The sequence below is a fragment of the Primulina tabacum genome, chromosome 7 (assembly GCF_025594145.1).
Source record: "Primulina tabacum isolate GXHZ01 chromosome 7, ASM2559414v2, whole genome shotgun sequence".
NCBI classification, from domain to species: domain Eukaryota; kingdom Viridiplantae; phylum Streptophyta; class Magnoliopsida; order Lamiales; family Gesneriaceae; genus Primulina; species Primulina tabacum.
This window is the reverse complement of record NC_134556.1, coordinates 33525625-33537506: the sequence shown is the minus strand read 5'-3', so window position 1 is coordinate 33537506 and position 11882 is coordinate 33525625. Positions and strand designations below refer to the sequence as shown.

General features: G+C 35.3%; 2 protein-coding genes across 2 annotated transcripts; both read left to right on the top strand.

The window, feature by feature from the left end:
• Positions 1 to 942: 942 nt before the first annotated feature.
• On the top strand, positions 943 to 1485 carry LOC142550700 (pectinesterase inhibitor-like). The gene has a single exon (XM_075659777.1). The coding sequence runs from the start codon at positions 943 to 945 to the stop codon at positions 1483 to 1485; it is 543 nt and encodes a 180-aa protein (XP_075515892.1).
• Positions 1486 to 5284: 3799 nt separating this feature from the next.
• On the top strand, positions 5285 to 11882 carry LOC142550699 (protein FAR1-RELATED SEQUENCE 5-like). The gene is made up of 3 exons (XM_075659776.1): positions 5285 to 5452; positions 10089 to 10231; positions 10838 to 11882. The coding sequence occupies exons 1-3, from the start codon at positions 5285 to 5287 to the stop codon at positions 11880 to 11882; spliced, it is 1356 nt and encodes a 451-aa protein (XP_075515891.1).

Below are 11882 nucleotides of genomic sequence, written 5' to 3'. Positions count from 1 at the left end.
AGTCCACTAATTTTCATTTTTTTTAATCTTTTCTTCACTGAACAACTGATGTGACGTCGAAAAATGATAATGTGATATCAAACATTGCCGACGGATCTGATGCCGCAAAAGGCCAAAATTGAAAAAAAAAATACGTGTTAGTATACTAAAATCATAAATTGTCCACTAACCCATCCAATGATAGATAAACAATCAACAACATGCTTATGCAAGCAAACAAACTATCACTACATCACATCATTTCATAGTTTTAGGTCAAGATCAACATGAACTTAAGGTTAATAGACATAAATACGGATATCATAATACTAATGTAGCATTAATTGCAATATATGCAACGCGAATCGGACAAAATGGAAAATTTTTATCACTAAAAACTAAATGTAGCAATATAAATGGGTATTATATACACCAGATCAAAGAATAATGGTATTAATTGAACCCAACATATACTAAAACAATTGGCACACACGTAAATTAAATTTTAATCTAAATTAAATTATATATGTGATGCATTTTTGTGTGAATATAATGACATATATAGTGTATTTTTTTAAATTTAAAAAGTTCATTTCTGAATTTCTATTTTATTAAAATTTGTTTTATTTTAAATAAGTTATTATGGAAATGAGTATTTGGGGAAAGAAAATTGGTATATAAATATGAGCGTCAAAATCTCTATAATATAGTGTAGATAATGTAATAATAAGTCGTCCTTACATAAAATACAAAATAAGAATCTGATTTATTGATTTTAATACGAATCAAATTACAGTCAAATATATAACGTAAAGTTTATTTCATGCATGGCTACCAAATCCCTCGTTGTACTTAATATACAACATTAAATGTGAATTGTTTCTGATTCAAACCATAACCTTATATACTAGCAACTTGTAAATATGCACTGTCAGAAATCAGAATCCTCTCATATATTCAAAAATGGTGTTTTCTTGTCTCAAAAACTGCTCGATCATCTTCGTTTCTCTCTCGCTATTCCTTCTAATCAACACCAACGAGTCGTTTCAAGGGAATGAAAATGATCTAGTGAATGAAATTTGCCCCAAGACCCGTAATCCCACCTTCTGTTACCAGAATATAGGGAGACTCAGAAACGAGAGCCTGCCCGAGCTATGCAAGGCAGCACTCGTGCCGGCACAGTTGTTAGCCGAATTAGCGGCGGACCAGGCTCGTGAGCTTCTCATTCAGGGGAGATTTCCGGCGCTCAATGACAAATTCAAGTCATGTATAGGCAGCTATCGGCAGACCAATCTTGATCTGTTCGCAGTGATGGGGGCTTTGAATGCGGGGAAGTATCAAAGCCTGCCTGCCGAAGCATCTGCGGCGTTCGCAGAATCCGGAGCTTGTGATAAACAGTTCCAGCCGCCGTCCAGCGAGCCTGCTCAGGTGAAGAAGGGGACCAAGGATTTGCTGGATGGTTGTAGCGTAGTGTTGGTTATTTCTCAACTTTTAGCAGGGCGTTAAATGTAACTTTTATATAATTATATTATATTTTCTTGAAATTATATATTTCCAATTTATTGATCGAGGAAAATAGGATATCAGACAAGAAGTTATTAGCTTTGTTTAAAGAGCAGAAATCATGTGAGATGATCAGATAATCGATTTGTTTCATACTTACAGTCAAAAACAATATTTTTTATATAAAAAATATTGTTTTTTTTGACAAGAATTTTGGTATAAAAAGTAATACTTTTATGGGTGAAGTCTGTCTGAATCGAAAATCCGTCGCACAAAATTGACGTGCAAATGATTTTTTTGTGTTATTTAATATGCTCGACCACAAGTCATTTCATAATTTTGTAAAATTTATTCTGAGTCAATTTTGGGCAAATCCTACAGTTATACATCTTTTCTAAAAGAGAATATACTCAATTAACATAAAATGCAGAATAGTAATCTTGCATATTAATACGATATAATGCATAAATTTTAGTGTATATTTTTCCTATACGGGAAATATTTATGTAAAATAAGTGATATGACTGGTATAGTGGTATACAAGTTTTTGTGCCGCAGTGCCCCGGTATTTCTAAGAAAAGTTTACATATATATAATAATTTTTTTAAAATTTTTATGAGTAATAAGGTTCTGTAGTTTAATACTTTTATAAAAATCTAATAAAAAAGAATAATTTTATATTATGAAATTTCTAACAAAATGATCATACTCAATAAATGGTATTGATATACATCATATCAGAATATATACTCAAATAAAAAATAATATTTTACCATAATATTTTGGACTTAACTAAAATACAATTTAGTACAATGTATTTGGTTAATTATATAAATGAACCCTTCATTAAATGAATTTATATTTGATTCTAGTGGAAAAATATAATGTTTTAGCTTTTCTCTTTAATATTAAACATTATTAATATCGAAATATTTATAAATAGATATAAATATAAATATATTAATTCATGTCATACATAATATCGATATATAATATTACAAAAACAACGCGTGTATCTAAGCGACTAATATAATATAATATCTAGTAAATAGGTTGACAAATATATATTTAGAGCAACTTAATATGCAATATTAAATAAATCAAAATCACATCGCCCTAATTCTCAAGAACCCTAGCTATATGTAGACTCTCCACCACTAATAAATACATATGTTCAAGCATAATCACCACTTCAAGAAATCTGACACACACGTACCCGTGAAATTCATAGTCCGAAAATGGGTATTTCTTGTGGCAAAAACCTGCTGATTCTCTCCATTTTTCTCACCATATTTTATCTGAACATAAATAATTCATCTGCAGAAAAAGGCCGTCTAGAGAACTCAAAAACGACAGATTTGATCAAAGAATATTGTTATTTCTCTTCCATGAGGTCAACAAGTTTGGATCAGAATTATCAGGCTTGAGGACTGATCCATCCACAAATCCCAACTTATTTTTTACAAAAAGAGCTATAACCATAGCTCGATACCAGGAGGCAAAGTTATCTTCGGTTAGTAGCTGCGAGACGAGGACGAGTCCTGGACTATCGGAATATGGACTTAGTGAATCATCAGAATGAGTGATCGCCTGTGCCATTGCAGAAGAAACTCAAGCAAATCGAACGATTAAGTCGATCGCGATCGGATTCTGACTCTGTTGAAAACCAGACTCTAAATTCTGGAGTTTGACAAACTGATCAACCAACTGATACGCGCAATTGTATTCAGCAACTGGACTTAACAACTGAAATCAGCTGATCTAATAAAGAAAACTGATCAGTTGATACATTCAGCCGTATGCTTTTAAGCTAAGCATCCTTCAACTGAACATGTCTCGGGAAAGAACATTCAACCGACAAAGAGACATAGAAGACTGCAACTGAATATGAAACGCCGCACTTCAATCAATACAGCTTAGAACAACACATTTCGGCTAAAGCAGTTAAGACGCCGCATTACAATAAATGAAGCAAACAATGCCCAATAAATAATGAAGTGGCAATCAACGGATACAAAGATTCAAATATATCTCAAGTTACCGATGGAAGGGAAGCTTATAAATATGACAGAAGAACAGCTAAAAAAAAAGAAGAAGATCACTCTATTCAAAGCTTGCTGTTACTCTGCCAAAATCTTAGCTCACTCTTACTTGGTTTATTCGTAGCAGTCAAGGCTACAATTTGAGCTCACTAGCACTTTGTAATAATCGTTAAATTCGATAGTGCTAAGATCAGTTACGCACTGAGAACATTTTGTAATACTAAGAGTTTCAGCTTTTGGGAGTGATAAGTCCAAACTGAAGTGGGTCAGTACAAATCTTGTATTCGATCAAAGTCTTTTAGTGGAAATCCTATCCTTGAGATAGAAGGGGTGACGTAGGAGTAATTGAAATCTCAGAACATCGAGAAACAATCCTTGTGTATTTTATTTCAGTTTTGTATTCTATCTTTCAGTCAGTTACTTTCCGCAACTACTTTAGTTTAACTGATTGTCATTGACCAGCAAGATTCCGAGAATCAGTTTGTCACCAAACTGAACTCAAAATTCGAAAAGATCAGTTTTAATTGTGAGTGTTTATTCAACCCCCCTTCTAAACACTCTTGATACGTTAATCGATCCTATCAAGTGGTATCAGAGCGGTTGAATTTTGTTCTTGAATACTTTTGATCTATAAACTTGCTAGCATGACTTCATTCAACAAAATTCCTATGTTCTCCATAGAAGAATTTGATAATTGGAAAATCAGATTGCAGGCTCATTTAGCTGCACAAGATGATGACATGTGGTATGTCATAACTGATGGACCCATGAAGATTCTAAAAACAAATACAGCAGTTGCCATAACAGAAGGGGCACCACAAAGAATAGAAAAGCCCAGAGATGAATGGACAACTGAAGATAAAAGAAAAGCAAATCTTGATAATGTGACTAAAGACATTCTGTACAAAACGCTGGACAAAGTAACCTTCAGCAAAATAAAGATGTGTAAGACAGCCAAAGAAATTTGAGAAAAGCTGATCCAGCTGTGTGAAGAAAATGATCAAACCAAAGAAAATAAACTTTCTGTTGCTGTTCAAAAGTTTGATAACATCAAAATGAAAGCAGGAGAATCAATGCACGAGTATGATGAAAGAGTAAGCAGTATCATCAATGAGTTAAATGCACTTGGAAAAGTGTATATCAACAAAGAGATTGCACTGAAGGTAATGAGAGGTCTTCCCAAAGAATGAGATGTCAAGACCATGGCAATGAGGGAGTCCAAAGATCTGAACCAGATTGAACTTCATGATCTGTTTGCTGATTTAAAGGCTTATGAATTTGAGCTACAGACCAGAGAAAGAGAACCATCTACCCCTGCAGCCACAACTGCTCTAGCTGCTGTCAGAACAGAACCAATCAATTCAGTCGAGAAATCTGCTGATCAGTTGAGTAGTGATGCTATGTCATTGTTCATCAAAAAATTTGGAAGGTTCATGAGAAAGAATCAAGGAAACTTTCAGAAGCCATACCAAAGGAACAGCTCCAAATATGAATCAAATGCCTGCTACAACTGTGGCAAATTAGGTCACTTTATTGCTGATTGTCCTAAACCCAAGAAGGACAGTCAAAGCTCAACTGATAGAAGAAAGAAATCATATGAACACAAAAGAAGACCCAAGGAAGATAAGAAGTCCTTCAGAAAGAAACATAAGGTACTCTAAGCTGAAGAAAACAAATCTAAATGGGCAGAAACTGACAGTGAGGAGTCAGAACCAGAAAGCTCATGCAGCTCTAGTGATGATGAGGAAGTCAAGTGCTTGATGGCTAATGATGTAGAAGAAGATACATTCTCCTCCCAGCAGAAAGAGCCACCTCCACAACCGGTTGCTGAAGAACCTGTTCAGGATATGCCACAATCATCTGCTGATAAACACATGTATTCCGAGGCTGAATTAACTTTTGCCAATATTGATGAAATCACTCAGACAGTAGCCCTGGAAGCTCAGCTAGAATCAATAAATTCTGAATCAGTTGCTCCTTCAACTGAGAAACCAGAACAAGTGGTTCAGATATCATCTGAAGAACCAGTTGAGCCTCTTGTTGCTGAAGAATTAATTCAGCAAGAAATATCTGCTGAGACTGAAGTACAAACTGAAGTGCCCATCCAAACTTCAGAAAAAGAACTAACTGAATCGGAGGAAACTCAATTAATCATTGAAAATTTTCCAATTGAAAAGCAAGCTCCAGATTTGGTGCAAGAACAACAAGAGGCACAAATTTTTGTAGTTACAATTCAGACTGCTGAAGAAGTCATTGAATCAAAAGTCCCTGATCTTACAACTGCTGAAACTGAAGTCCAGAACAGGATTCTAGTAATTTCTGATCAAGCCTCGAAAGATCAAACACAGGGAACATCTGATCAGTCACCTCATCTTCAATCCACAGAAATGGATCTTGTCCTTGAAGAAATCCAGAATATGCAGCACAATATGCAGCAGATGATTACTGAAATCAAGAAAATTCAATCCACACAATTGTCTCATACTGTCAAATTGGATTCTTCAATTGAATTTGATTCAGCAAAACTGAAAGACATTCAAGCAACCATGGAGTCTTTTACCCGAACTGTGCTTGAGATGAAGAATAACAGAGGTCTAGCTCAAAGTCTCTATACAACTCAGGATATAATCAGTCAACGAGTTGAGCGATTGGAAACTTCTGTTTCTAATAAAATGGAATTGCTGCAGACTTTTTTACAATCTGCTGTCTCAAGTATCTCCTCAGATGTCAAAATTCTTTCCACTGACGTTCGAAGATTATCTGTGAAGATAGATTTGTTTGACAAAAAGGGGGAAGAAATCAAAGAGAATCTTGAGAAACAGCAGAAGAAACCATCTCGTTAAAAAGCAGTTAATCAGATTATTAGATTCAGCTGTTATTGAATCAAGACCTCCATCAGTTCAAGAAATTCAGATCTTATCTTATCCACATAAAGTTCAATATTCAGTTATTATTACTTGATGAGTTTTGTCAAACACCATAAAGGGAGAAATTGTTGAAAACCAGACTCTAAATTCTGGAGTTTGACAAACTGATCGACCAACTGATACGCGCAATTGTATTCAGCAACTGGACTTAACAACTGAAATTAGCTGATCTAATAAAGAAAACTGATCAGTTGGAAACCGATCAGTTGATACATTCAGCCGTATGCTTTTAAGCTAAGCATCCTTCAACTGAACATGTCTCGGGAAAGAACATTCAACCGACAAAGAGACATAGAAGACTGCAACTGAATATGAAACGCCGCACTTCAATCAATACAGCTTAGAACAACACATTTCGGCTAAAGCAGTTAAGACGCCGCATTACAATAAATGAAGCAAACAATGCCCAATAAATAATGAAGTGGCAATCAACGGATACAAAGATTCAAATATATCTCAAGTTACCGATGGAAGGGAAGCTTATAAATATGACAGAAGAACAGCTAAAAAAAAAAAGAAGAAGATCACTCCATTCAAAGCTTACTGTTACTCTGCCAAAATCTTAGCTCACTCTTATTTGGTTTATTCGTAGCAGTCAAGGCTACAATTTGAGCTCACTAGCACTTTGTAATAATCGTTAAATTCGATAGTGCTAAGATCAGTTATGCACTGAGAACATTTTGTAATACTAAGAGTTTCAGTTTTTGGCAGTGATAAGTCCAAACTGAAGTGGGTCAGTACAAATCTTGTATTCGATCAAAGTCTTTTAGTGGAAATCCTATCCTTGAGATAGAAAGGGTGACGTAGGAGTAATTGAAATCTCCGAATATCCAGAAACAATCCTTGTGTATTTTATTTCAGTTTTGTATTCTATCTTTCAGTCAGTTACTTTCCGCAACTACTTTAGTTTAACTGATTGTCATTGACCAGCAAGATTCCGAGAATCAGTTTGTCACCAAACTGAACTCAAAATTCGAAAAGATCAGTTTTAATTGTGAGTGTTTATTCAACCCCCCTTCTAAACACTCTTGATACGTTAATCGATCCTATCAGACTCTGAATCGATGGAATCAAGCAAAATGAATTCAATTAGATTGTCGGAGTATGCGATCGGCTAGCACTCCGATTAGATCAGAGATCGTCGATTAAGAACTGAGCGGTTTGCTCTGATACCACATTGAGCGAGAATTAGGAGAGAAGAGATGGAGAATATTTCCTTGTTTTCCTTACTGAATCAATGAATTTGAACAACTGTGTATACATGAATATAAAACCACTAACTAACTAACTACCACTTAACCTCTATATTAACTAATAATTAACTGTCTAAGATGTTAAGCTAATAAAGAAATCTGCATGAAAACCAACAACTCAAGCTACTGCTTCTACCTTCTCGGATTCCAGGAAAACGCCACGCTCCCGAAACTAGGGCAGGCATCAGTCAAAGAAGAAGTGACTTGAGTGATTTTAGCTGAGGACGTGGCTCACGTGAACATGATTCATGCGAAAAGTTCAGAGCAAAAGAGAATATTTCGAGCATCTTGCGGAAATTTTCTTCAGGCCGGCGAAGATGTGGCGGCGGTGGGGGAACTTATGAAGCCGGGGCCCAGGGTTCAGTCGACGCTACCAGAGGGGGACTGCCCCCTTCAAGTTATTTTTTGCCACGTGGCAATTATTATTATTATTTTTTTAAAACAAAAAAACTCAACCATGGTTCACTTTTCAAAATTTTGCTTCTCTCTTAGTCTCAGCCGTGGTTTTTGAAATTTCTGAAACAAGCTCCTCTCATAGAATCAAGCAAGCTCTCTCTCCACAAAAAAACCTCTCTCTTCCTATTCCTTTTTTTGAGTACGGAAACAAGCTCATCTCATTGAATCAGGCAAGATGAGGTTTTTCTTTGCCACTGTACATTTTTTTTATATAATGGAGATATTTGTGTTTGTTTCAAGAAATTTGGGATTTCTTTCTTGTTATTTCTGTGAAATTGAAGACAATGGCTCGAAAATTTTCATTTCCAAACATCATCTTCTCCGCCGTGTTGTTCCAAGTAGAACCTTGTCTCAACTCGAGGCAGGCTGGCGTACAAAGGAACATCTAGTGTAGTAAATTACTTGTAACAATAGAAGGAAGACAACAAGTTTGAATCGGCATATATGTTCCCATTATTAAGTTGTGGCAAGTGATATACTTTCCCTAGCTGTGAGAACCTGAAATTCCAGCAGTAGCAGCAGCTAGCAAATTTCAGCAGAAGCTAACAATTCCAGCAGCAACTTAGATTTCAGAAGATGGTATTTTCCAGCAGACAAAATCCAGCAGACAGAATCCAGCAGCAGAAGAGTTCAGTAGCGAGATTCCAGCAGATAGCTACTGGTTCTGCTCAGGACTTGTAATTGAAGCATTTAACATGGAATAAAGGCTGTTAATGACAGATTATGGTCATTAATTGGAAGGCTAACAGTCAGATTTTGGCCTATAAATAGCACCCTCAATCTCTGAAATTGATGTTACCAAAATCTTGAGTTATCACTTGAAATTAGAGCTAAGAGAGTACATTTTTCGAAGCTGTAAAATCCAGTAGCGAGGCAAGCAGATTTCCAGACTTCAACCAAAATTCTTTAAGCAAATTACGGTAAGTGGGCTATGTATAAATATCTTGAAATCGATTTGATAATTCCTGTTTTAAGTATTTCTGATATCTGATTTTTGAAGCACCAAAACTTAGTGAACTAATGGTAGAAATATATATTCTGAACATTACTGATTACTGGCCTCACCCCTTAGAGGAGAGAACATATAGAGGACTGATATCAGTTTAGCCATGAAATTCACGAACGTGCTCAGTGCTTACTCGTATAATTTCTAATTACTGATTACTGATTTCAGAATACTGAATACTTATTTCTGTTATGAAAATAAGAATTTCTGTATATTATTTATATTAATGTTTCTGTATGAAAATGATTTCGAAAATTGGGAGTTATTCCCGCCCCCGCTTATTGAGTGACAACCATATCACTCACCCACCAAATCCATCTCAGATAAGAGCGAGGAAAAATTGTTAGAAGAAGAGGAACAACATCAGTTCTGGGGCTGGTGAAGAAGACTGTTATTTTTCTCAGTTCTGATTTATGTAATTAGATTCCGCTGCATCTGTTAAGACAATATTATGTTCGGTTTTACATTTCCGCTGTAAAACATTTGAGTTTGTATCAAACATTGAGATATTCAGTATTTATGAATAAAAAGACTGGTTTATGAATTTTGTACTTCTGAGGCTTGTTGTTTTCGAATGTACATTTGAGAGCAATGCCGGTGTCGACCAACCCCTGTCCCGGGACGTGACACTAGCAACTAGTGTTCAGTTGTATGTAGAATATATATAAAGGCATGGTTGGATTTATAGTTGGTAACCGAATACGATATTCATAAATTTATACAACCTTTCCAGTATGTAAGTGTCTTTAATTTGTCCCGCAAATTAGATGACTGGTTTGGGGGGAAAAATTGATAACAAGGCTCTCAAGTCTAAACTCTTTGTGTGTGTGTATTTGCGGTATGACACGAGTCAAGTTGATCAAGTTGATTTGCCTTGTGTTATAGTAAATACTTAAATTCATCTTTTTTTTTATTGATCCAGTTGGTTTCCTGCTTGAGAATGGTAGATAACAATCAACTGTCACTTGAAGAGGTGGAAGGAGACAACAATCTAGAAGCTGGAAATGTTGAGGTACCGAATGAAAACTCTTTTGTCCATGTTTTGGAGAGTAAATTGGAAGTGGGGTAGGTTGTGAACAGCGTTGAAGATGCTTATTTATTGTATTGTCAATAAGCGCATGCCAATGGATTTAGTGTGAGAAATGGTGATCAACAATATTTTTCTCATACCAATGAACTTCAATCAAAAGAATTTCATTGTTCATGTGAAGGTTTAAAAGATGAGAAATGTTTTAGTAAAAGGATTCCAGTTTATCAAAAGCCGGTCATTAGAACACAATGTAAAGCCAAATTGAAGATTATAAGGGAAAAAGGGTGTGAATGGCGGGTGAGTAGATTTTTTGAAGAGCATAACCATGAGATGTTTGCACCTGATCAAACTCACTTGCTAAGATCGGCACGTAATATATCACATGCAAAAAAGTCTACTCTAGAAGCTATGGTAAATGCTGAAATATCCGTCTCTAGTGCTGTTTCTTTTATGGAAAATGAAGCATGTAGGCCACAAAATTTAGGTTTTATTAGAAAGGACGCATATGACCATATGAGTCGGTTGAAAAAACATACCAAAGTTGAGAATGGAGATGCCACTGCACTTATTAAATATTTTATACATAAGGCTAATTAGGAGAATTATTTTTACTGGAATGTTCAATTGGATGATGATGATAGGGTGATGAATTTTTTCTTTAGGGACTATAGATGCGAGGTTGATTATGAATATTTTGGTGATGTCCTGTTGATTGATACAACATATAGAACAAATAAGTATAATTTAATATGTGCTCCATTTGTTGGTATAAATCACCATATGCAGAATGTATTGTTTGGCTTGACCTTTATGTCAGATGAAACTCAAAGGTTTTTTGAATGGTTGTTTGCAACATTTCTTGATTCTATGAATGGACGACAACCACAAACTATGTTTTCAGACCAATGTCAAGCCATGATGAATGCCATAGAAACAATTTTTCCACTTTCACATCACCATTTATGTCAATGGCATATAAATCAAAATGCTCCTTCACATTTTGGGAGTTTAAATGGTGATTCTGCTTTTAAAGGATTGTGGTATAAATGCATGAATCATTGTGATTCTGAAGATGAATTTGAGAGCACATGGAAATATATGATTGAAACATATGATTTGGATGGTCATAAATGGTTGAATGATATGTACAAGCTTAAGAAGAAATGGTCTACTGCTTTTTTGAATGGAAGGTTTAGTGCGGGACTTTTGGCTACTTCAAGAAGTGAAGTCACGGATATGGTTTTAAAAAAGGCAGGTAACAAAATGAGTTCTTTGTATGACTTTGTGCTGAATTATGGGAAGATTCAAAATAACTGGCGGGAAAGGGAGAAGACTGAAGATACTCGTTGTCACCATGGTAATCCTGCACAGATTTTGAAAAACCATCCATTGTTGATTAATGCTTCTAATGTTTATACGATGTCTATATATCATCTATTCGAAATTGAAATGGTTAATTCATTGAATTGCAAATCGGTAGAACCACCATTTTGTTTTGGTAATGATTGGAATTGGATCCAAATCAAAGTAAATTCTCATGATGAAAATTCAAGGGTTCGATATGTGGTGTTCAATAAGCAGAGTCATGAAATAAATTGCAGTTGTCATAAGTTTGAGACAATGGGGATTTTGTGTAAGCATGTTTTGATGGTGTTTAATTGTATGGATGTCACTGTTATACCATAA